The 25,784-nt window shown below is 40.1% G+C and overlaps 3 protein-coding genes and 1 pseudogene across 3 annotated transcripts; all 4 read right to left on the bottom strand.

Moving 5' to 3' along the window:
- Positions 1–6,883: 6,883 nt before the first annotated feature.
- LOC122618088 lies at positions 6,884–7,576 on the bottom strand. Its single transcript, XM_043794222.1, has 4 exons — positions 7,532–7,576; positions 7,319–7,477; positions 7,092–7,256; positions 6,884–7,045 (listed from the first exon to the last, which is right to left on the bottom strand). The coding sequence occupies exons 1-4, from the start codon at positions 7,574–7,576 to the stop codon at positions 6,884–6,886; spliced, it is 531 nt and encodes a 176-aa protein (XP_043650157.1).
- A 609-nt stretch (positions 7,577–8,185) lies between these two features.
- On the bottom strand, positions 8,186–8,888 carry LOC122618091. The gene is made up of 4 exons (XM_043794225.1): positions 8,844–8,888; positions 8,632–8,790; positions 8,407–8,571; positions 8,186–8,353 (listed from the first exon to the last, which is right to left on the bottom strand). Exons 1-4 carry the CDS (start codon positions 8,886–8,888, stop codon positions 8,186–8,188), a joined length of 537 nt encoding a protein of 178 aa, XP_043650160.1.
- Positions 8,889–9,529: 641 nt separating this feature from the next.
- On the bottom strand, positions 9,530–10,169 carry LOC122616793 (annotated as a pseudogene).
- A 664-nt stretch (positions 10,170–10,833) lies between these two features.
- LOC122616791 lies at positions 10,834–11,543 on the bottom strand. The gene is made up of 4 exons (XM_043792353.1): positions 11,505–11,543; positions 11,293–11,451; positions 11,054–11,227; positions 10,834–10,992 (listed from the first exon to the last, which is right to left on the bottom strand). Exons 1-4 carry the CDS (start codon positions 11,541–11,543, stop codon positions 10,834–10,836), a joined length of 531 nt encoding a protein of 176 aa, XP_043648288.1.
- Between the last annotated feature and the right edge of the window lie 14,241 nt (positions 11,544–25,784).

Below are 25,784 nucleotides of genomic sequence, written 5' to 3'. Positions count from 1 at the left end.
AGAATTGAAATATTTTATACACCTATTTGGTATTTCGAGACCAAATAAAACGTATTCTTTTCCTTTCCATTTAATCCCCAAGCATTCAATCTTAAATTACATAAATAAACATAAACAAAAATTATAATAAATGATATAAAATGTTTATTTTTATATATATTTGTTTTTTTCAACATGTAAAATATGTGTTTTATAGACACCCATAAGTATATTCTTATGATCATTAAACCCCAATTTTAGTGCTTCAATACGCTATATGCAATATAAGCATTTCCAGAATTTAACAAATTCATAACTTTTTGTTAAACTGGATATGCTTTTTTCAAAGTGTATCCTGCATGGCCGCTGGTCCCCTTGCATTGCCTTGCCCACACCCATGGAATAGAGAACGATGTCCACTGCATGTCTGCCCAACGAAGCGTGACGACATGTCGCCCCAGCTCTGCCCCTTCCGACCTCCTCGACCGCCCTCAACCCTTTCACTCCCACTCCCTTTTGTCCATCTGTCAATGCATGTTCATGTCCCACCTCCACCCACTGAAAACACCCCCTCTCCCCCGGCGACCAGTGCGCTTTTGTACTGCAATAAATGTAATTATGGTCTCGAATTGTATTCAAAAATACCCACTCTGCACTCGAATCCGTCTGGCACATCGTCCAAATCGCTGGGGCTCTCATAAGGTGGTGCCTTGTGGCTTGACCACCTGCAATTTGTGTTTGGCTCTCGGACATTGATTTTGCCGGCAATCAGGGAATTAAATTGGTTATCAAAGTGAGGCGACCGTAAGTGGATGGTGTGTGAACTAAGCAGTTAGGGGGCTTGTTTTGGGGGAGTTGGGGCTGCAGAAAATGGTTAATAATTGCGGGTGGAAAGGCAAAAGAGACACAATGAATAACAAATCAGATTTCGAACAACTGATACGGAAGGTAAATTCATTTAATTGGAGGCGAATGGTATGCTCTAAACTTAAATAAAACACATTCGCTTTAATGACAGCAATTATATGTATTAACGGTACTTAACATAAAAGGGGTTTTAAGATTTGTATCGCGGCATTGAGTTAATTTCAGTAGTATAGTATACTAATAGAAGACTATTCTAGTTTGTACTAAATATGAATTGTAAGCCTAGGGTTTTTAAATGGGAACATAAACTTAAAATAAATATTGGGCACCCAATTAAATGAAAGACTTGATTACTCCTTGCAAAATATCTCTCTATTTTACACCCACTCCGAAACTCTGCACTTTCACCAGACTTAAAGTGACTTAATAAAGGTCCTACGAGACTCCTATGCACCCCCTCGATTCCCGGAGGCGCCTATTCTCAATTCCCAGTGAGCAATTGGATATCAAAGGCAATTTGCCACATTCTGGGGATTTGGTGTTAAATATTCAATTCCGTCTGCAGCGGACGTCTGCGTTTGCATCGCGTTTCCGTCTTGGTTTCATTCCGTTTCCCATTGCAATGGCATCGGGGTGATGATGATGATGGTGATGATGATACTGGTGATGCAGGAGCCTGGAGATTCGAGACTCTACTGGTGGAGCGGGAGGACATCCAAGTGGCGTAGTCTGTGGCCATTCTCTGACAAACAACAAAACGTGCAGAAAGAATAAACTTTTCAATGGGTGAACAGAATAGAAGAGATTTGAGAAGAGTTCGCCAAATGCAGAAGCACTCGAAAAAAGGAAGTATCAATGATTTACAAAAAATCATCAACCATATGAAACACCAATAAAGAAATATGAATTCATAGAAACTACTTATATAAAATTCAAGGAAATTGAGACACAAAATATATTATATTATCTAATGAGATTGATATGATATGATATGATATGATTTAAATATTAAGATTTAATACAATAATGTTCCATTACTTTAGGAATTCTGTCCATATAATTAAAATTTCAATAGAATTAAAGCATACAAAATAGTTTGAAAGTAAAAATCCTAAGTAAGTTAATCCTAAGTAATTTAAATAGGTATGTGAATAATTCTAGTTTTTTTGATGATCTCTGACATCTCAGATTTCAGTATTTGTCTGCTCCAAATTCAGCGAATTAAATATTTTTTCGAGTGTATAACTCTGGAACTGAAACTGGCGTAATGTGAAGCAGATGAAACGGACAGCGACCAACGAACGGCAAACGAGACGAACGATTTCAGTCAGTGGGACTGGATGGACATGGACATTTGGAGGCGTCGAACGGTGGAGAAAGAGTTTAGGCATGTGGGGGCATAGGCAAGGAGTGGCAGGTGGAGGGGGTGGAGCAACAGCAGCAGTCTGAGCAGCAGAAATTGCAACCGATAATAATTATTTTTATGGAGTCTAGTCTGTGTCTAGACGATTTTTTTTTCTGCCTTTGCTGCTGCTGCTGTTGCTGCTGCTGCTACTGCTACTGCTGCTTACTTCACTTCACTTGTCGACCTGGCTAGTGTCTGGCCTCTCGCTCGCTCCCATCGCCCCGTCTCTCTCTGCTGCCGTCTAGCTATCTCCCTCCTTCTACGGCCTCTCCTCGCTTGACTCCCCTTACTAAATGCTGTGCTAAAGCTACTGTGTCATTGTTTTCGCTTTGATTCCGATTTTAACTGGTAAACTGGCATTTAACTGTTTTTCTGTTGCTGTTTGACAAACAAGACAGACGGACCGAGGGGGGAAAGTCTGAAGGGGCATGTGGGGGCTTTTCCAAGGAGCTCGAGTGAGACGACAAAACGGCGACGACTGCAATGAGATAGTGAACCTGAGCGAGGCATGACAGACTCCAGTTAAATGCCGCAACAGAAAAAGACACAAAAGACAGTCGGTCAGACGTGGGGGGATAGTTGGTAAGGGGGCTCAGTTTGGGAGCACTAGCGGAAGGGGGTTTTTGCTTGGGGCTAGACAGGGAAGAAAGTCAGGCAGTGAGCCAAGCTTGCGGAGAGCCAGGCCAGACAAGCCAGAGGCGATCAAAGGCGGTGACAATATGCAACAAAATGTATCACTGAGTAAATATAAATATATATGAAATTAGAAAACTAATAGAAGCTATAGATTAAGGTTTACCACTTATTTTACTAATAATTATTTGCCTAAATAAAATAATCTAAATATCTCTCTATCATATTTTAAATATTTAAAAAAAAGCTAAACATTTCTTTTAGGTGTTGAAGAGAACAATGCTAAAATAATTCTGTATGTATTCATAAGCTTAATTGTCATAAATTATTTATGATTAACATGTTGACATCTTAAACTTTTTTGGTTTATAAAAAGGAATTGTAGGATAAATATCAAAGTTATTTTTGTCCGCAAAAGTATGCTACAAATTTATGTTTTGAGAATCCTTTACAAAAAAGTACAAAAATACAAAATATAAAAGTGACATGAATCTTAAAATGTAGATTCTTTAGTCGATTCACCAGGTAAAAACATTAATACTTCACCAATTTATTTGAAAACAAAAAACATAAATTCATAGACCAGTGTTAGTTCAAACTATATTCAGTCGTCTTCATGTAAGCAACTACTTTTCACAACCACTGTGCCGGCTCCAACTGGCAACCCCTTCTGCTGACGGCGCTCCATCAACTGCATTTAGCTGCTTGCCTCGCTGGGCATGAGAATAATGTCACCTCCACGGCCTCGGGTCCAATGCATGAAGCCCGGGGATCTGGGGGCATTGGGGGAATCGGGGCTCTAGGCTGGCAGACCGAGACAGGGACAATTGTCTGGTGCTGTCCGTCCGTCATTCCGGCATTCTGATGCCTTTTTTGGCCGGAGAGGAGGATCTGTCTAGGAGAATATGTCCCTCGACACCTTTCGGTCGGGGCTTTTGTTGTTGCAGCTGCCGCTGCCGCTGCCTCGAGATATTATGTTATTATGGCAATTATAGTTACACGACTTTGGCGGCATCTATGGCATTTTTGGCCCGACGACAGCTTGGCATGTCTGCAGTTGCTCCTTCCCTCCTCCTCCTCTTCCTCCTCCTCCTCCTCTGTACCCACCCATGTAGGTATTTATACCTTCATATATCCCGGGGTATATGTTTGTGGCACCGACTTCTATCCCAGATTCCCGCAGATAAGAGAAATACAGGCAGTTCTCACTCGCCGCCGCCGCCGCCGCCGCTGACTGCTTGCAATTACAAACATTTTAATGCAATTAACACACACCTGAGACGACGGGCGGCCGAAAAGGGGGATGCCCATCTCATTTGCCTGGCTCTTTTGCAATCCGAAACTTCTCTCGGTCCGAAAAAAATCAACATCTGCAACAAAACAAGCAACTTCAAAAGCCAAAAGGCGACATTCGGTGCGTGTGTCAGTTTCCCTGTGCCGATCTCTTGATGACGCCGCCACCGCTGCAGTTACCTTCGTCCCCATTCCCATCCGAATCCGCATCCACCTTCCAAAGCCCCCACCTCCACCCTTCAGCACCTTATTTGCGAGGTATTCATTATGCCCTTTCTGTACAGGGTACGCAAATGTCGTGGAGGTGTTTGTGAAAGATGTAAAAGGTTAATAAACTGTAATTAAAGTCTGAACTTTAAACGAAGTTTGAAGTTTGAAAATAAATAAATAAAAACAAGAAAAAAATAACTTAGTGACGATAGATGCTTATAAAATATACGTTGACATAACATTTTGTTATATGATATGAATAGAAATGCTGGTTTTGCAAGTGTATCTGAGTCTTCGGATTGGAACACGACCTCCCCTCTTGATTTGCCGCTCCAGTTGTTATCAGTGGCTGTGGCAGAGCGGCAGATACAGATACTCAAAACGTTGTCGTCGTCATCGTCGTCGTCTGTCGTCGCTTGCCGCCTTTTGTAGTTGCCGCCCTGAGCTGCACTTACATGTGAAAGGTGGGAATGGAGTCCAGGAGGATCCGCAGGTCCCAGGGGCGGAGGCAAGGGCATTAATGCCATGTCCAGCAAATCGTTTTGACCATAACCCCACCACCATAAGCAGAAAACGAGCACAATCAGTTTGCGCTTCATTTCATCGGCTTAATATGCAGCAGAAAAAAATGGTTTGTCTTTATTATCGCAGGGGAAAAGGAGGCACACACATCCTGGCCGAATGCACACCCTTTTCCACATCGACTGCAACTGTCGCTAGCGGCATTCGAGGCCTCTGATCATCTGCGGCTTCCTTCGACTTCAGCTGCATTGTTTTGGCCGCCTTTGGTGCTGGGTATCGGGTATTGGTTGCGGGGTATGGGTTATCGGCTATGTGTTATGGCTATTCCTACCGATTCACGTATGCGTCAGTACTCTGACGTCGCGACGTCAGCCAGACGACGTTCAATAATATTCAAATCACTAGCCGAAAATAATAACAACAAATCTTGCGCCGAAAACAATACAAAGAAATTGGTGATTATGCGAAGCCATGTCAGGATACTCTTTCCAATTGAACAACTCAAACTTCTTGTAAAATGCGACCTTTTCGATATTGTTATCTAAAAAGTCTAGTGGTGTTATTTAGTGAAAGCACGCCAAATCCCCCAATAGGTACTGCACAAATGTCAGCACATTGTAACAAGTCGCATGCTGTAGGCGCTATACCCGCTTTATTTGCTCGCGACTAAGTGTAGCGCATGGAAAGCAAACGCAAAATGAGGCAATAATACATTTATGGAGCTATCGTCTAGACATTCGGCCATGCCGCCAGTGACGAAAGCATTTGGATATCGAAATCGCAGTGCGATAAAGTAAGGCCCCAGAACAAAACCGCAAAAAATAGGAATGGAAAAAAGCGGCACAAAAAAGCGTTATCAATGTAATCAAATGATATTGATTATTCACTTCTGTCTGACTGGCCGACTACCTGCCTGCCCAATGCCAAATGTTAATGTTCTCCCGGTCTGCTTTCTGTCTGCCTGCCCCTGGCATTTGCGTAGAATTAATGGCAAATCATTTATAATCCGACAGACAAACAGTCGAAGCCACAAAGCTTCCACCTTGACCGTCGGCATCTGCAATGCACACATACAGTGTATACAGTGGCGGCCAGGAGCATAGAGCTGAGCACTTATAGGTGCATTCTTCCAGCTTTAAATACTCCATCTCAAGAACTAGCCTTGCACAGCCCCACTACCTAGAACTACATATATTTATACATTAAATCAAATACTTGTATTTCAAATCGGCGACTTTCTTAAGTAAGACTAACTTTTAGTTGTATGTATAAATATATTTCCACAATTACTTACCGATGGATAAATTGCCCCCTTAATTGCGCTATTATGTTGACCCCGTCTGTATATATTACGCAATCCGCTAAAGATTGGGTCATGCTGGTGAGTGGGGGCACTAAGGAACTTAGTCAAGCGATTAGCTTCCGTTTCAGCGACTGCCTGTGGATGACTTGGCAGCCTTGATAGCCGTAGCCCTGGGATTTCACTAATCGGCGGACGGGGAATGAAGGTAGCCTGAATTTGTATTCTAGGTCATTAGGCGAGCAAAAACAGCAACGACGCAGGGGGATGAGGGCAAACAAAAACCATTCCAGAATCCCCAGAAACCAGACGGATGAGGAGAGCTGGTGTCGCCGGGACTGGCAAAGGCGTGCCAGGGAATATGTTTAATTTATTATTAATGGATGGACCCTCCTTCCTCTTACGCACGCTTTTTGATGAATTATTTCGAGTGATGCTTTCAGACGTTCCTGGAAAAATACCTACCTACGAAAAATGCTGGCCCAGGTTAAATGAAATTAAGCAGAGACTAAGCCGCCGCAGAAATGTGATAAAAAAACAATTCAGGTTTAAAACATTTCAACACAATCAATACAACTTTTATGACTTTATAGGGAACAAAATAGGTAAGTTAAAAACATTATAAAGACGTATATAAATGCTTAGTTCGGCATCAATAAAACCTTAGATGACCTTTACTTATTCAATATATTCAAATAAATTTTAACTGAAGCTCGTGGAATTTTACTTACGATCCACTCGGTGTATATGGCATAATCTCCGTTTGGTATTACAATAAATCTTCCGTAATCCTCCTCGAGATTTCCGGTAAAGAGTTTATCCACTATAATATCGTGCTGGAAATCAATGATTAATTATGTTTTTTTTTTTAAGATTACTTACATTATAGGGACAGGTGTGATTCATGTTGGAATTGCGTTGGAAAGTTTTATATAACGTTTTAATAAATATATTTTTCTGGTTTTTCAAGAAGTGGCAGGCATCGTAGGATAGATCGAAAAAGAATGGCTTGTATCCATTATCAAAGCGTTTGTATTTAACATTTACCTAAGGGAAACATCGATATGGTAACTCAGCTCAAAAATCATTTTAATTACGCAAAAACTTACCCTAGCTTCAACAATGGGAAGCTTATTTATTTTCGCGTATATACTGATATACTTATGGGTTCGGTTAACCGCCTTAATGTGACACGTGGGAAAACTCATAAAGTCCAAGTCATGCGAACTGCAGTTAAGGTTGGTAAATGTTACATGGCCCAAACATATCTACATTGTAAAGCAAATCTTTTATATTCGGTCTTAGTATTCCTATCCAATTACCATTGGTAAAGTCACCCAAAATTTAAGAAGCAGCCACTTCGACATTTCTACTGAAACTGTTTTTAGTTATTGATTGCTTCATATTAAATACATATACCTCATTAGTTCGCTTAAAAACCGTGAGCACTTATTTTAATTGCTTAATATGTTAATTATTACTCTTTTAGTTTTTAGTGAATGTACGTACAATTTTTTATATAAAATAGGAAGTTACATATTCAAAGTGTAGTTATGTAGTTAGTGCCAAGTATATTATCAGTTGATATTAAGCAGCGGAAGTTTGTTGCCACGCCCACTGAAACTCCCACAAACCGCCCAAAGCTGCCACACCCACACTTTTGAAAAATGTTTCGATATTTTTTCAGTTTTGTATTTGTCTTTTAAATTTCTATCGATATGCCAAAAGTGTGTTGCCACGCCAAAGCTGACACGCCCACAGCTTTGAAAAATGTATTGATAGTCGGGGCACCCGACTATGGCATTCTCTGATGTTTTCTTTATAAATTATACTCCTTAAAATTGTGTATGCAGAGGACATCAGAAGGAATCAAATCAGAATTTGTTTTGGCAATGAAAAACTATAACAAGTTACACTTTTCATAAATGCACACGTTTAAACTATTATGAAAAACATAATTGAACATATTTTTATAGTTAGTTATACCTTTCCGAAATTCTTAAGTATAAGTTCACATATGCGCGAATAATATTATCAGTCGACCAATTGCTAAATAGGGCATAGTCGCCATTTATCATTGGCAAGTATTTCAAGAAATCCGATTCTATATTTCCCGTCCAAAGATGATCCACAATTATGTCGTGCTTAAAAAGTGTTATATTAGTAAGAAACATTATATGGGCTTCGATTTACTTACGTCGAACGGACATGTGTGATTGATGTTGGAACTGCCCTGGTAAATTTTATAAAACAGTTTTAAAATCGGGTGCTTTTGATTTCTAAGGAACTTGCATCCATCGAAGGTATAGTCTATGAAAAATGGTTTATAGCCGTGGTCATGTCGCATAACCTTAAACGAAATCTGTGAAAACCAAGTTATTAAAAATTCACCTATTTAACCTTTCAGTTTACTTATACTTACTGTTACATTGTCGATCGGTAACTTATACAGATTTACATAAACATCCACGTACTTATGAGTACGGTTTACAGCTTTAATGTAGCAGCTTTTGAAATGTGCAAACTTGGGGTCTTTTGTGCCACATTTTATATTGGTAAACGTCATATGGGTGTGGATGGCCTACGTGGGAAAATTGGCGTTATTACCTCTTCTTCATTTATCCAAATTGTTACCATTAGAAGTCCCATAATAATTAATATATTAAAAAGCCGTCGCATGATGACCTCTGCCGGTGAGCGCAGACTTATCAATATTTTCCGTTTATTTTTCTGAACAAATATGGCTTTTTATAATGACCAGGTGAATTAGCAGCCATCGATATATCAAAATACCATCAGTACACAGCGGAAAAATTTTAAAATTTAATAAATAAATATCAGCAAACAAGTTTTCGTGTGTACATATGAAATGCAGTTTTTGACGGTGTGTGGGCTGTGAAATGTTTTGCTCTCGACGTTCATACGGACGGACAAACGGATATAATTGTGATAAAAATACAATTTTAACAGATCTAAGATACCTTTTCACTTCACGAGAAAGGGGTTATATATATAACAGGTAGAAGGAAGCGTTTTCGACCCTATATTTTCCTATGTATTCTTGATCAGGTTTACTTACTGAGTCGATCTGGATACGTCCGTCTGTCCGTTTGTCCGTATGAAGACCATGATCTCAGGAACTATAAAAGCTAGAAAGTTGAGATATTCATAGAGACGCAGGACAAGTTTTTTGCAAAATTTTGCCACGCCCACTCTAACGTCCACAAACCACCCAAAACTTCGACTGTCTCGTTCACACTTCCACTAACTGAGTAACGGGTACTCAGAAAACTAGAGTATATTTTAAAAAACTGTATTCTTTATAGGTTTCTATTTGGTACTTGTATGTATATATTTATAAATGCACGACCAACATTGTAAACAGACCATTCGGAATATATGGCGTAGTCGCCATCAAGCATGGGAATGTATTTCACAATATTTGACTCTAGATTTCCAGTCCAAACGTGGTCCACAATAACGTCGTTCTGTATTATTACCTAAAGTTAGTTTGAGGGAATCGATTGTTTTTAACTATACCTATGTATATATGGGCACGTGTGATTGATGTTGGAGCTATTCTTGTATATTTCATACATCTTTTTTACAATCGACTGTTGTGGATTCTTAAGAAACTTGCAAACGTCAATAACAATATCTAAGAAAAATGGTTTATAACCATTATTCTGGCGAATTAATTTTACTTTAGCATTATTCGCTCTTTGATACAGATTTACACGAATATCGATGTACTTATGAGTACGGTTCACAGCTTTTATGAAACATTTTTCAAAGATACGACATTTTTCGTCTCGTGTTCCGCACTTTAAATTTGTGAAAGTCACATGATTGAAAACTAAGTTGTATTTTTGTATCTTCTCAAAATATCCCAAAATTATGAATATAAGAAAACACACTTATGTACATGCCGATCTTTTTTCTGATGGGTTCAAATCTCATACTAATCCTTTCCCAAAATGGTTGAATAAAATGTGAATTCAGATAATGACGAAGCCTATTAGCAACTGTAAGGTTGTGTATATGAAAAATAGATAACTTTGAAACGATTTGAGTATAAAGATAGTTTCACTTCAGTGGTGTTATTTACTTGTAAAAATGATGTGAAATTTGTATTTACTTATTTTCATATGTCTTATTATTTATTTTAGGTATTTTTTTAATTAATATGTACATTTATTCTTTGCTGAATAGATAAAATTGTTTTCAGAACTTCAGCTCACAATATAATTTTCAAATTTCCCCTATGTTTTTATATATTTTTTTTTTTATTTGTTTGTACATACATATGTATAATATTTGTTGGAAACAATCGATAAAAATAATTTTACCATACACTCCGTCACAGTTCACTTATAAGCTAAGCTCATGTAATGTTCTACTGGTTGAAATAAATGTTATTTTAAATATAATCACCACGCGCATTACCAACAAAAAGATAAATTATCCAAAATGTTTTGATGTCTTATCAGTATATGTACATATGTACATATAGAAACAAACATTAAATGTTTGCCCAATATTTATTTTGTAGTTGTACATCATTTTGCAATGTTCGTGCTGATGTGTTTAATCTTTAATGTCCAACTAAATCCTTTTTCTTTTATCAGTTGTTTATTTGAAAGTAGACTTTGACCGATACACGAGGAACATTCGAAGAATACCATGTCGAAAAAATGGCATAATCTCCGTTGGGTACAGGAAGATATCGCAAGAACGCCATTTCCAGGTTACCAGTCCAAAACTTGTTTACCGAAATATCATTCTAAATGTACAATAGTTTTTTAGTTCTTTAACATTTTAGAACATATTACTTAATTACTTACATTGTAAGGGCAGGTATGATTTAAGTTTGAGGCATTGATAAAAGTTGCGTGAAGTTCTTTCAAAAAAATCATCGATCGCTGGTTTGGATTCTTCATATACTTACAAAAATCGAAAGTCATCGACATAAAAAATGTGCGGTATCCATTGTCATACCGCTTCGATTCTATTTTAAGCTAGAAATCACAAAACGGATATTTACTACTTTCTTAATCTTTTCATTAAAATTTGCCGCACTTACCATTATATTATTAATAGGAAGTATATTTATTTTTAAGTCCATGTCTATATATTTATGTGTTCGATTTACCGCCTTGATGCGACAAATTTCAAAATTTCCAAACTTGCTGTCGATCATATCGCACTTCAGATTTGTAAAGCGCAAATGAGCTGTTGATAACTTAAATGAAGAAAAATGGGAATGTGATAGGGCTTTGTATTAATTATGCTTACTGCCACCAAGTAGGCTAATATCACATTGGTCCACCACATCTTGGATTCGTTTACAAACTGAAACTCATAATATTTATCCGCCTTTTTTCAGAAATTCGCCTTACTGCCCCTATTAATTTAATGGCATATGAACATGTTAATGACATCGTTTTTAATAGCTTTTTATAATAACAACTCAATCGAAGATTTTGATTTTATACCCTTTACTCGTAGAGTATAATAGATTCGTTGAAAAGTATGGTGTACTAGAATCGATTAAAAGTAATTATCTGGAGAAGGAAACGTTCCGACCTTAGTGAATCTGGATCTGGATCTGGTCATAATGATCTGTCCGCAAGATTCTAGGTCCGTCTGTCCGCCCTATTGTCCGCCCTATTGTCCGTATGATTGTCCGCAGTCTCCGCCGCGTTCGGGGTCTCCACTTCGTGTAATAGGGGTAATAGGTATCATCTAATCTAATCTATCTAATCAGAAATTTAAAAAATTATGTGTTAGTATTATTTGAGTATTATTTTGTAAGTTATTTTGAGAGCACATATATTTAAAAACAAATATTAAATAGCAACAATGTCTATAGTATAAAGTTAATGAACGCAGCGAGCAGGCAACTCCATCTGGTCAAGATCATATTTATTATTGCCGCAGACACGTTCCCAAAACATATTCGAATTTACATATTATTTAACCTGCCCGAGTAAAAAGCCAGACGAAACCGAATAAGAATCCGTAAAATGAATGTGCCCGCGGAAGAGATGACTTAAGTGAGGCCCAACTGGGCAGTTGCAAATGGAAATAAAACTGGCCAGAAGAAGAAGTAGCAGTGCCGGTCACAAAAATCCACTCCAGACAAAAAGAATTTTATTGGCCTTCACTTAACGCTCATAAATTTGTCTGCCGCAAAATCTGCGAGACGAGACCAGAAGACCAGAAAGCGAGGCAACAGAAATTAAAAGAATATTGTTTATAGTGCCACGCTTCCGCAGATGTCTAGATGTCTGGAACTGGTTCTGAAACACACAGTTTGCCGTTCTGGAGGCGAGAGACGTTTTGTAAGAGCTCCCCCCGTTCCCCATTAAAATATTGTTGCAGAACTCCGATGCACCGGATCCCTCCCATTTCTTGTTGAGGAAAGTGCTCGCGGGTGAGTGCCGAACTTCACGCACAAATCTGATTAAAACTCGGTCCCAGTTAATGAACCAAGACCCCGACCATTGCCCCCGACTGTCCCCTCCAGCTCCCAAAGGCGGAGTGCATCTGGATGGACTGCAGCAGGAAGATGGCCAGCCAGCCAGTCGCACAGATAGTGCACCGTCTATATTTAGCCAACAGCCAACGAGCCACATGTTGGTCAAGTTTTTCACTCTCTTTCCCGCCTTTAGTACACTCCAGAGGAAGTCCTCCAAACTACCAATTTTATAAGAATAGCTATATATAAAAAATAGCTATATTATCTTCGAGCTAAGCATGCGTCTTTACCAGTTAGATACTGTATAAGCAAAAATCAGATCATAACATTTAAGCTATCGAAATTATCACACAATTTTTGGGTGGTATGTGATCGCTCAAAGGGCTTGACCAAAATGTTTATGGTATACCAATAGAAAACTTTCGAAACAATCTTGCGCTGTGTCTATGTCTCTGTAATCTGCCTGCTCAACCTTACCTTTCACTTATAGTTTTAGGCAGACGGACAGATGAACAGTCGGAAAGATGGACCGACAGACGGACATGGCCGGATCGACTTGTCTATTGATCCAGACTAAGGATATATGTATACTTCCTTTTAACTATTACATAGATACTTTTGAACTAATCTAGTTTATCCTTTTACTTCACAAGTAACGGGCATAAATATATGCATACTCGTTTAATAAGTATTTGAATTATTTATTTGTCCAATCGATTATGCGGATTAATATAATATAATATATAGATACATAGATCCTTAATAGATTTCTGAAGTCAGTTCATCTTTCTTGTATCCATTTGTTGTGGCCCTGCTCAGCAAATGCTGCCCACATCTGTTTTTTTGAGCAGCAGCAGTTGCGCTTTTGGTTGCAGTCCGAATTCGAGACCTCGCTAAGGTCCCCATCCCATCGCATCCTATACCATTGCATCCTATACCATCGCATCCCATACCATCCCATACCATCCGAAGCCAGCCCATCGAGTCGCCGGTGCAACAGCAACCATCTTTTAATAAATGCGAACGTGATCGCGTTTCGTGCGTCACTGCATGCCCAGACAACTCACACAGGCGCAGATACTGTATGCCATGTGCTGGAATATAGAGACCCGACTTTTCGAGGCGTTGCACCTTTGGCAAAGGTGCATTGATCGGGATTGGGATCGCTGTCTGGGCGAGTTTCTGCCGCTTCTGCTCCTCGGACTCCTCCTTGTCCACCTCCTTTTTTTGCCGCGGCCATTGGCTGCGCTTATTTTGTGTACATGCTTTCCGCTTTTTTTTGTTGCATTTTTGTTCATTTTGCAAAGCGAAATTATTATTGTATTATGCACGCGTATGCAACAACACAGCCAAGTATCCGGAGACAGAGCTTCTTTTCCCTTATTTTCCTCACATTTTTTCGTTAACGACGCGTGCGTCGAGAGCCGAAAGTGCGTTCAATGAACGCAGCGCGGAGCAACGATCGGGATGGTTAATGCTCAGACGATAACGCCGGACATTGTGGATCGGTGGATTTCGGGGGCTAGTGGGGGATATTGGGGGTTGGGGATAATGGGGGCGGCCGATCTGGTGCGACCAACTTGAGTCAGCGGGCCTGTTTTCGCACGCCCTTGGCATCGTCTGGAAATATCGTAACTGGCCAGTTGGCGCTTTTATAAAATGTTGGAGCAGGGTTAATCGATTTGCTAAAAGAATATTGCGTTTTGAAATATTAAGAAATGCAATAATAAACATTGTTATCCTACGAGTCTTAAATTTCCGTCAGACTGATAAAATATACAATGAAATATAGAAATAAATAAGAGCGGCACACTTTGAGAAATGTTTCCGAACCTAAATTAATTATGATAGTATTGTCAAACATCTAAACAATAATAAAATAAACAAAATATATAACTGTGTAACACGGTTTTTTTAGTTATTTAAAGTCTATAATTTGCTGTCTGTTTTTTGTATGATATTTGATAAAAAGGTATTCAGTGGCTTTTAGCATGTATGCGATTTGATTTCTTTTTCCATAACGGAAAGTTTTAATCACGTTGCTAATGGAGTTTCTAAGAAGATGAGAAATTAGGTTGAGACCTAAGGCTTACAATGCTATGAGTACATTACATATTTTTAACGACTTGGCGTTAGACGCTTTAATTTGCACACTCTAAAGAGTAATATGTATATGTATAAGCCCAATATCCAAAGAGTTTTTAATAGAAATGTGAACTGCATTAAATTTGATTCACTTTTAACTTGGAAAAGATAAACGCCCGCTATCAGCGAATGACTCACACCAGAGATTCCAATGGCGTTTCGCGAATACAACGGCGACACGTGCACACTCGCTTTCACCATTTGAAATTTGGCTGTGACAGTGCGTTATCGCAATCGCAGGCCAAGTGCAGTTCATCGAACGAAAAGCGACGCTGATACGACCCAGAGAGATGGCGATGAATGGGCCAGGCAATCTGAATTACTGGGAGCCAGACCCAGATCCCCTCCAGCTCTGCCTGCTCCGCCTGCTCCACTTGCCAGCCCGCCACTTGATCCCCCTGCCCTGCGAGCATTGACGTCGCTACCCACAAATCAGTAAATGAAATTAACTCGCTTTCAATCGAGCAACGTTTAAACACTGTCTGATGGCATCAGTCGTGGCTACGTCGCCGATGATAATAATAAACCAATAAAATTAATACAAATTGCAATTGTTGTGTGTGTTGTGGCTCGATTGGCGCGACACACTTCAATTGGTTTGCTCTTTTCAGCTCCTCTGCTCGCCGTTCGCTGTTCGCCGTTCGCTTGGCTTTCCTTCTTTTTATTTGCCTTTTATTACGCACATATTTATTTAATGCAGGTCTGGCTGTCTAGAGGCCTTCCCGTAGCACCCGTAGCACCCGTCGTACCCGTAGTTCCCGATCCTCCCCATCTATATCCACCGACCCATCCAGTCTGTCATGTGTGCCTCTGCCCGTTGCGTGTTTGTTTGTTTGTTTATTTTATTGTTTGCCCTTGTTCTGCTGCTGCCGCTGCTGCTGCCACTGCCAGCTGCAGCAATCGAATGTCTGGCTGAACAATATGTACATATATAAATATAACCATGTTCAGGGTGCTTCAGAACTCTAAGGCATTTTACAAATAAAAAACCTGGCACTTTAATTATTGCCATAGGTCTGGAGCAAATCTTGAATTACTTTCAGTCAACAATCTAATTATCAACTCCATTTTATTTTTAGATAGGTATTTTTTTGCAACTATATACACACAATAATATATTAGATTATCTATTTCCTGTGGTTTAACTTATTCAATATATAGTTATTAAAACTTTCTTTGTAATACAAAAAAAATTAATTGTATTGACATTTGAACAATTTTTTTTAATAGCACTCTATAAAGTCCCTAAATGTTATACCCTATGCTTATTTTAATCAGAATTGCGGAAGTTGATTTGTATTACTTAAATAGCTTTTCTTGAGAAATAACAACGATTACATAAAAGAAATTTATAAGAAAACAGCCAAAGAAAAAATTCTTCTTCCTTGGGAAAAATTGCTTCCTGTAAAATTGAAATCAAACAGTTTAGCATAAATGCGCACACATGTCTAGAGCTGTCATCAAACACATTTCTTAAATTGTCATTTATTTTCGGTATACATTAGAATAAATAGCAAAGCTCAGAATACACACATACGTGTGCATTGCGGGTCCTTTATTTTTCGAGTGAGGCCACGTGGTATTTGCTTAGGAGGCAAGAACGCAGTTTTGCGGCATAACTTTCGTTGAATTCCGCCTGAGACCCGAAAATGTTACGTAATCAACAGCGGCGTCGGAGGGAAACACGTTGCGTATGCTTTATTTTGTTGGGCCGCACACACGCACGTTACGTATACGCCACCGTCTGCGCCAAGCCGGAAGAGGGAGAGTGCGACTCGCCAGACAGTGAGAGAGAGATGGAAAAAAAGCACTCAAATGTGCGTAGGCCGCACACACACACAAACAAAACTCGACTGTGTCCTTGAGAACCATTTCCAGCAGCACCTTTCCCACATTTTCCGCATTGTAGGTACTCCCAGTTTATCAGCTGCGTTCAGCTCTCAATTGTGAGCCGCTGGTTTTCTCTTTTTTCCCCGCTTTTCCTGCCGCCTTTCGACGTTCTCTAACCCAACCCCGCCACCACCCTCCAGTTTCAGGCTCGGCTTAACGCGTTTGAAGCGCATATCCTGCGTCGTCATCCTCGCTTATGCGTAGTTAGTTGTCTGCCGCTTTTGTGGCCTAAGCTTTTATTTTATTGTGCCACCCGGACTCCTGCTCGTCCTGCTGATCCTGCTCCTTGCCACTCGGTAATCCCATACTCGTTGTGTCTGGTCCTTCCAAAATGCCGATGCCGCAACGCACACACAGACAGACAAACAGTTGACGGAGTGGAGAGTGGTGGGGGGTGGGGGTGGGTGGCATTTGAGTGGGTGGTGGGCCAACTGAAGTCTTTGGTGTAATGTAATTTTGTGAAATTCCATGGAAAATAAGGTAGATTTCGGTCACGCTACCTAAGTTCTGGATTATGAAATACATTCAGGTCCTTGCGATGTTCCATTAGCCATGCAAGTAGTCTATAATAATGTTGTTACACATAAAAACTAACTTAAATATTTGAAAAATAACTTTTTATATACAAAATATCTGTTTAACAATTTCATCCAATTATATGAATTCCATAATACTTTCGATGAGAATACTATCCTCAAAGTAGCTTTTTAAGAATAATAAATACAATCTTCATACTCGAATGATTATGTTAAAATTATATATTCTTTGCCAAAGTATTGACAGATTTTTAATATATATTGTTGATGCGCCGTATTTTTCCCACAAAAATATGCAGAGAATTAGCAAATTATTGAGTGAAAATTTAACAAAGAATTAGGAAACCAATATTAGGGCATTGAGCAAGTCCACATAGTCGGCAGTTTGTGGGGCAAAAATGTTTGCTGGCATATTTAGTCGGCGGATCTTGAAGGTTAAATATATGTAAGCACACCTTTTGTATATCCCATGGGCATTATGCAGTCGCCCGTTGTTGTTGTGGCCCCCATTCACCCCCCTTCGCCCCCCTGCAGCTGTCTGTCTGCGCCACTGCCTGCCAGTTTGTCTGGCAGTTTTGACTTGTTTGCCAAATGGCGTACAAGATATTTATGCATATTAAAACAATTTGCTTATTATGCCTGAATAATTGAGTGAGCACCAGAGCCAACGACTATGGAGGGCCGTATCTCAATCTAAATCTGAATCACAGGCTTAAAACGGGGCATGAATATACAGTAGTTGTCGTTTAAATGTTAAATCTTGGAGGTGCGTAGAGTAATGCTCAGTAATGCTTCATAAAATATATCAAAGTGATAAATGATTCATGCTAGTTGAGTACAGTAAACACCAGTTCGTTGCTCTAATGATAAATAAGTCAAATTATTTTGTAAACAATAAACATATGGCTAGACATGTATGTAAATATCTTGAAATTTATTTGTAGACTTCTATGTTTTGTCATAAAATGAATCAAAAACTAAAAAAATCACTTTGACAACATATCTTAAAATAAGTAGTAAGCAATAAAAAAACCAAACAAAAGAGGTGGTTATATACGTGATTGGACTCATTTGCGTATGACCCAAATTGAAAAATCTCTCAATAATTACAAGCAATGGCTACTGTACCGAAAGGGAGGGGGGCCGCAAACGGGTCGGCTACGTAATATTTGCCAGGCATTACATTTGACAAAGTCTACGTCAGGCGTCTAGGTCTACATCGATGTCTGGGCGGCGACATCGAAGCGCAAACTTCAACAAAGCGTTAATTAATACTCGCAAATGTTTGCGCTTCGTCTGGCAATAAAAAAGTTAAGCGAGACAACGGACCAGGGCAAATACACCCGTCCAGCACCCCTTCACTTCTCAGTACCAGCTAGAGTCAGTCGCTAGTCGCGGAAAGGGCGGGAAAAAATGAAATAAAATAAAATAAAATACTACAGATAGGGAACAAAGTCCCGTCATAAGTCAAATAAAAAGCGCAGCGGCAACAACTGTGTCGGAAGTGGTGGAGTCACAGTCACCGTCACAGCCACAGTCCCAGGCAGCCGATGAATAGGCGCGCATACAATTTTCCGCTGCTCGCGAAATTATTGTGGGCCAGATAAGCAGACAGGTGGGGCGCGGCAGGTGAGTCAGGTGGGTCAGGTGCTTGGGTGGTTGGGTGGTTGGGCAGGAGCTGGGTGGCGGGTGAGTTGGGTCGGCGGAAGCTGCGTAACAGCTACATTGCCCACACAATGCAAAGCTCCCTTGGGTTGTGTTTGACAACTTAATAGGCGAGCGATGCTGCTACTCAGGGATAAACAAAACCGAAACGACTCTATATTGCACTTTACCGCAGAAACCTCTTGTAAATAAGTTCAGTTTTTATTGCAGCCTACAGTAGCTGAAAACTATGTTTTTACCACTAATGGGTATTTGTAATATTAATATCATAAAGGAATAGCACTTTGTATAGCACTTTGATTTATGTATAAAGCAACACTACATGATATTCTATTAATTAATTATTTTAGATATAATTGAACATATTACTTATCTTTAAAAAATTAAATATAAATTAAAACGGCCCTTAAAATGGGTGGTATACCATCACGCAGTGCTTAAAATCAAATACTACATAAATAAAATAAGCTTGCTTTGTACTTTGTTTGTATTAGGTAAGCAAACAGTAACTTTACCATTATGGAGCAAAGGAATTGTATATTTTTTTGACATAACTGATTACTAAGTATTTTCAACAGGATTTCTTATAATCATCTTTACTGCTCCCAAAATACTTTAGTTTTTATTTATCCAAGTACAGTCACGGATTGCATTCGCAATCGCAGACGGGTCAGCGAGTCCGGCCGATCCGCTTGCCACTCGCAACAAATTTTTATTTGACGGCATCAATCAGTCTCCTTGGCCGTCTGCCCCCCGAACCAACCTTATGCCCTGCCCCATTCCCGGGGCCATCTCGACTCCGTCTGGTCGGCTTTTGGTCCCTTTTGTTGCCCCAAAAGCAAAAGCGATCCAAGTGCAGCGGCAGACGGACTCAGACTCACAAACAGACACAGACAGAAAAGCAGCCGCAGTCGCAGTCATTTTTAATGTCTCGACCCCAAACGCAAAAGCAAAAGGGGCGAAACAAGAAGGTGGGGTGCTGAAGGCCAACGAGCGAACTGCAGACGGGGTACACCTGAAAAAACCGCACTTACCTGCCACAGGTTTTGGTTTCATTCATAGAAAAGCTAAAGTAAGCTTGAAAGTTATACCTTTACCACGAAAACTTTGCCTTACTATCGTAAACTTAATTTATAAATGACCTAAAAAAATATTAAAGAAAATAATTGTAACTGATTCATAAAAACATAAAAAAAAAAATGGTGATGAATATTACAAGTTCTTTATAAGTTTTGATAGGCGTTACATTCAGGTCTCTCCTTTTAGACAATAATCCTTTTTCGTATACTCACACAACAGAGTTTCCTAAGTGTAATGGTGGTCGCTTTTCTGCAGACGACGCCGGCAATCATCAATTTCTCAGTGTCGCATTAGTTTTCATTAATTTGAGCGGCGTCGGCGAGGCAAGCAGATGGACCAGTCGCAGTCACGCCCCCTTTTCCCCGCCGCCGCCCCCTCCCGGGGCCAGACAGCAATTGCAACTCACTGCAACGGAGCAACAACAATTGGATCCGCTGGAAGCATTATTGATGCATTTGGCGAGCGGCGGCGACAGCGCGACGACTGATGACGTTGACAGCGATGAGAGCGATGCCAGCGACGGGGCGAATGCAGTTGACGTGTGGCGGACTCGATGATCCTGGACAGGCATAATGGAGGAGGAGCAGGAGGAGGAGCAGGAGAAGGAGCAGGATGGGTGAGGGCTAGTGCGCTGCAGCTGCACGGCTGTCAGGGAGCAGACAAACTCATAAATAAAGCCACGTAACGTAACCAGGGGAATAAGGAAAGGCAGAAGTAGTCGCGAAAAAAATCAAGGGAAAAAACCAAGACAAAGCGGCCCATGAATGATTGCCAACTAACAGCTAAAGTATTCCAATTTGGTGGTTTCACTAAACTTGCAAACAAAGACCAAAATAGAACCCTATTCTTTTAATATTCAACAACTTCAAACTTGCACAGAATATTTATTTTCTTTAATCTAGTATTTCTTCATGGAAAATGTACCACTTTATATGTGTTTTTAATGAAGGATTTTTCAAACGACTACCATAAAGAAAAACCATAAGACAAATCACAATTAAAAGCATCCTTGTGAAATTTCAGCTGAGACATTACATACCAAAAACTCATCTCAATTTAGCTAAAATTTCGTAATGGTAATAAGTTGCCATTTTGCCAGGGTCTTAGCTCAACTTTGACATTTTCATTTTCCCGGAACATCAATCCGCAAGCGAAGTCAGTGGAAGAAGCAGCAGCACCAACGACAAACAAAAAGTGTTTGTAATTCATTTTAACTTGGCCCAAGGGGTCCGCAAAGTATTTCTCAATCGAAATCGTGGACAGGGGCGCAGCGGGGGCAAACCCTTTTCCCTTTTCCCCGCCGCCCCTGTCTGTCTGGCTGTCTGGATTTCTGGCCAGACTTTCAAGGCAGCGCTTAAAAGGGGTGCAAAAGTCACTTCTCGGCACTCTGCCCTGCTCTGCTCCTCAATTCCAGTCCCATTTCCATTCCCATTCCCATTCAAAGTCCCAATCTCGATCTCCCGCCCACCGCAAAAATATTGAATTCAATTCCGAAAACTCAGCCACAGCTTCTGTTGCCTTAAATGCCCGAAAAGATGACGATGATGAAGTGGGCAAAAAAATATAACAATATAACAACAAAGTACGGGAGGAACAATAATTACTGTGCTATCTGAATGGATTTTCGGAATTTGCAAATTAATAAGACTTTTAAAATCCGAATGACCTACAAACCTTTAAAAATCAATTGCATTTTTTATAGAATATACATTTATAATATTAACATGTTCTTTTTCAAAGTTAATTTAACAATAATTATTGTTCAAATCATTGTTTAATGTTAACAGTATCTTGTCAAACGGGATTTTAATTTATAAATTATATTAAAAATGTGTGATACTGTTCTTATGTCATAAATAATAATTATTTAACTTTGCGTTAAATTAAATCAAATGAATAAATTTCCAACTTCAATCATTTTAAATATATGTTTATTTATTTTGACTTTTCTATATTATAATGAAAATGTATAGGAATAATCGGTCGAAAGCAATAATAGCTTTTACCAAAGTTTATTTCTGTTAAACGAAATTGTTGGAATTGCTTCCATTTTAGTTAGTGAGTAGCCACTGTAGCATATTTCGTAAATTTCATTTTACCAACTCGCCTGGCTGAGAGAGGATGAAAATCGTCGCCGGCCTGTCAAGTTGCCAGGGGTTGTGGGTCGCAAGGGGGTGGCTTTCTGTGGCGGTTGGGGTCCGACTGGACTCGTTCGTTTTTCAAGGTTAAGCACACGCACACACACACATACACCCACACGGCCACAGGCACAGACGAACCTATACCAATGCAGGAGCGCCAAGCGGCAGACGCAATTGGAAAAGGGGCAGTTTGGGGTGGTGGTATTTTGGGGGTTTGGGATTTTGGGTGGAGCGGTGCCTCGTTGAGTGGGAGTGCATTTCAGCTTACGCTTCACTTAATTTTCGGGCTATAAATGTGTGACTTTCAGTGTATCTGTGTGTCTGCGTCTGTGCTTCGGTGTGCGTGTGCGCTTTGCAGGCTCGAGGGTGCAATATTTTCGACTCTGGATGAGGATGAATGACGCGCCAAAGTTTCGCAACGCCTTCTGGCTTTGTTTGCACTTGGTCGACTACTCCTCGGCGGCTTCTACTTATTCTATTCTATTTTATTTTATTTTTTCTGATTTTCTTGTTTTTGGCTTTTTTGGAGTGACCTGCGGCATTTGGGATTGTAGCCGCCATCGTCTGAAATTTCGTATTTTTCGGCGTGTATGTATTTCAGTTTTCGCGCTAGAGTGCGAGTTACATGTGATAATGTGATTTACAAGGTGAGTTCCCCAGAGGTGAGTGGAAAAAAAGAGTAATGGCAGTTCAAATAGTTAAAGGAAACTCGCAGTTTACTTGCAAAGTTCTAAATTGTGTGTTATTGATAGATGAAAGTGGTGGTAAAGTTGAAATGGTCAATTTATACGGGGAATGCCGAGAAAAGTTTTTTGCCAAACTGCTATTTTCTTATCGAAGTATTTCTCTATAAGGTTGAAAACTTTGGTAAATAAAAAAACACTTTTGGTTACATATGTACAAGTGTTGGATATGGAGTAAAATCTAAATCTAAAGGATTTGCTTCTTGCGTATGATCCACATTTCTTAAAGCAATTATTTAATTAGAAAGTTAAAAGAAAAATGGTAGCTTTTTATATCAAATATTTCCATAATGTTCCTTATATTAAGATACATATTCTAGATCCAAAATATATGGAAATGTTAGGCGAATTCGATTGCAGAAACGTGCTAACTTTTTAAAACCTTTTGAATCCAAAAACCATTCTTAGGAGATGGCACTGAAGTTCGTTTTTTTAATGTGCATCCCACTGTAGTGGCGGCCTCAAGAGCCGCCCGGCAAAAGCAACAAAAACGTGCAGAGCCATAACAACAATGCCAAATCGGCAATAATAGACGCCGGTGCAGACATCGTCAGACGTCCTCGTTCTCCGCTCGTTGTTCACCGTTCATCGTCGTTCGTCGCTGCCGTCGCTGCCGTCGGCAGTCGAAGTCATAAACTTTATTTTCTGTTGCCTGCATAAAGGCGCAGCACACGCAGCAATGGGCGCGAGCGAGATGGCATGCGTTGCACATGCGACGAGTGTCTCTTATGCTGGGTGCACAGAGAGAAAACACTTCAGTATTGGATTTGTCCAGGAAATAGTTTATTCGTATTTAGTTGGCAAATTAGGACTGTTATAATGACTAGATAAAATTTAAAACGAAGGATTTTGAATTTTCATTATAATGAACTTGTAGAATGATTAATATATTTCACTTTAATCCATTCTCATATAAACTTCAATTTTTGATATCCCAAATGCGATTAAACAATCCCTATGCGAACAAAAATCTTCCACCAAATAATAAATAATGTTTTAAATAATAATAGAAATAAATGTATAATCTTCTACAACTTTTGACATTCACTTCTTAGCCACGCGCAACAGACACTTTTCTTCGGTTCTAGTATTTTCTTAATAATATTTCAAAATGGTGAACTATGTTTCTCAGTGATTCACTTGTCCCACCTGTCCCCTGCACCCCGCGCCGCCGCCATTAACCCGGTGTGTGGGCGGTGAAACATTTCATGCGTTTTGTAGTCTCAATTCGCTTGCAGTTCGACAGCAGCCGCCAGACATTTTGGGATTGGGTAAGAGCGACGACAATTTCTGGGGACTGGGAAGTCTGTCTGGCTTTTGAGGCCCTGTCTGGTCTGTTTTACTTTCCTTTTGTGCTCGTTGTGTTCTGTTGTGTTATGCTGTGTTGTGCTGCTCTGCTCGGCATTATTGTGTATAATCAGCAGCACTGATTGTGCTGCAGAGTCGGAGACAGGCGGAAAGTTTGCCCCCTTCCACCGCCGCCGGTGATATCTCTCCCCTAATTAGCTGCCCATTAGGCATATGGCCACCGTATTTATCTAGCGGGCAACAGGTCCGGCAATTGAAATTCAATTCAAGTGTCGCCGTGAGTCATAACTCATCCGACTCATGAGTGCGAGTAACAACCCCCGTTCGACCAGATAGGGTAGTTAATATCGTGATTAATTTGCCCGACGAACGACGCCCGACGACCTTCAACCTGTCCGCAAACAACAAATGCCAGCCAGCCAGACACATTTCCGAAATCAAATTTTCAAAAAGAAAAACACAAGTCCAAAAAGGTTCAACAGGCGAGAAAAAATGCCAAAGTAAATTCCACCTTGGGCCCAGACCGTTAGCAACCCCCTCAAATTCTGGACCGCGGATTCAACCCATCCGAAAAGACGAAAACCGAAAACCGAACACTCCACCCACTTCCGTCTGCCCGACTGTCTGGGTTTTCCACATATTCCTGGCCTTTTTTTAAGCTAAATAGTCAGTGGGTTTGGGTATTTTCAAATTCCAATTGCATAAGTGGAAATTAGCTGTAGGCTTCGGAATTACCTTTTCAGAAGCAGACAGACATTTTTAATTTTTCAAAATCCAGCCACTAAAGTTTGTTACTTGCCAAACGGAAACAATCAATAATACACTCCAGTCCTACAAGTCGTTTAATTTAACGCACCTCTAAATAAAACTCAACAATGGTAGAAAACGCCTTTGGGCCCCACTTTTTAACTGGCCGACAAAAAACAATCGAATGGCCGCCTTTGCTACGTCTTCACTTGAATGAAATGTGGCCCGAACCCTTTGGCAAACGAAAAATCCAAAGAGGAAACAGGCCAAAGGAGCAAAAAAGGTGGACAGACAGACAGGGACAGAGGCGACTGGCAGCAAACGGAAGCCAAGGAAGCCAAGGAAGCAAGGAAGGAGTCTTGGACATGTGAATGTGATTACATTGAAATTTATGTGCATTTGTTACATGGCAATGTGCAACATGTGGCCTCTTTTTTCGCCACTTTTAGATTGCAGGATGTTTGTCTGCGATTCTTTTTGGGGGAGCGCCTTGCCAATATCCTGTTGCCAGTCGCCATAAATCTTGGGCACACACATGCACACATGCACGGAAACTGATCCCAGACCTTATCAACTGCAAGATGCTAATTATAAACAAGCTGCCCCAAAACGGCAACAGAAGCGGTGGCATCATCATCAACTTCATCATCGGCTACTGGACATGCGCGGCGCTCTCGAGAAGAAAAACGAAAAACTGGTTACTTTGTGGCATTTAATACACGACTCTTAATCGCCGGCCAATTAGAATAACAACTACCTTCTCTTTGAAATTTATTAACGTTTATCAATTGATTGCCGGCGAATGCAATTACACGTTACAAACTGGAATTCTACCCCAC

Source organism: Drosophila teissieri, chromosome 3L, assembly GCF_016746235.2.
Source record: "Drosophila teissieri strain GT53w chromosome 3L, Prin_Dtei_1.1, whole genome shotgun sequence".
In the NCBI taxonomy this organism is placed as follows: Eukaryota; Metazoa; Arthropoda; class Insecta; order Diptera; family Drosophilidae; genus Drosophila; species Drosophila teissieri.
Note: the sequence above shows the minus strand (reverse complement) of the source record. Positions and strands in the feature narration are given on the sequence as shown.

What these genes read in the sequence shown, in the direction of transcription:
- LOC122618091 (XM_043794225.1), bottom strand. Translation starts at nt 8,888, where the DNA reads ATGCGACGGCTTTTTAATATATTAATTATTATGGGACTTCTAATG. An exon ending in TTATTATGGGACTTCTAATG is followed by an intron (nt 8,791 to 8,843) that starts GTAACAATTTGG and finishes TTTCCCACGTAG; the next exon opens with GCCATCCACACCCATATGAC. An exon ending in ATCACACATGTCCGTTCGAC is followed by an intron (nt 8,354 to 8,406) that starts GTAAGTAAATCG and finishes ACACTTTTTAAG; the next exon opens with CACGACATAATTGTGGATCA.
- LOC122618088 (XM_043794222.1), bottom strand. Translation starts at nt 7,576, where the DNA reads ATGTCGAAGTGGCTGCTTCTTAAATTTTGGGTGACTTTACCAATG. An exon ending in TTTGGGTGACTTTACCAATG is followed by an intron (nt 7,478 to 7,531) that starts GTAATTGGATAG and finishes TTTACAATGTAG; the next exon opens with ATATGTTTGGGCCATGTAAC. An exon ending in ATCACACCTGTCCCTATAAT is followed by an intron (nt 7,046 to 7,091) that starts GTAAGTAATCTT and finishes ATTGATTTCCAG; the next exon opens with CACGATATTATAGTGGATAA.
- LOC122616791 (XM_043792353.1), bottom strand. Translation starts at nt 11,543, where the DNA reads ATGTGGTGGACCAATGTGATATTAGCCTACTTGGTGGCA. An exon ending in TATTAGCCTACTTGGTGGCA is followed by an intron (nt 11,452 to 11,504) that starts GTAAGCATAATT and finishes TCTTCATTTAAG; the next exon opens with TTATCAACAGCTCATTTGCG. An exon ending in ATCATACCTGCCCTTACAAT is followed by an intron (nt 10,993 to 11,053) that starts GTAAGTAATTAA and finishes TTGTACATTTAG; the next exon opens with AATGATATTTCGGTAAACAA.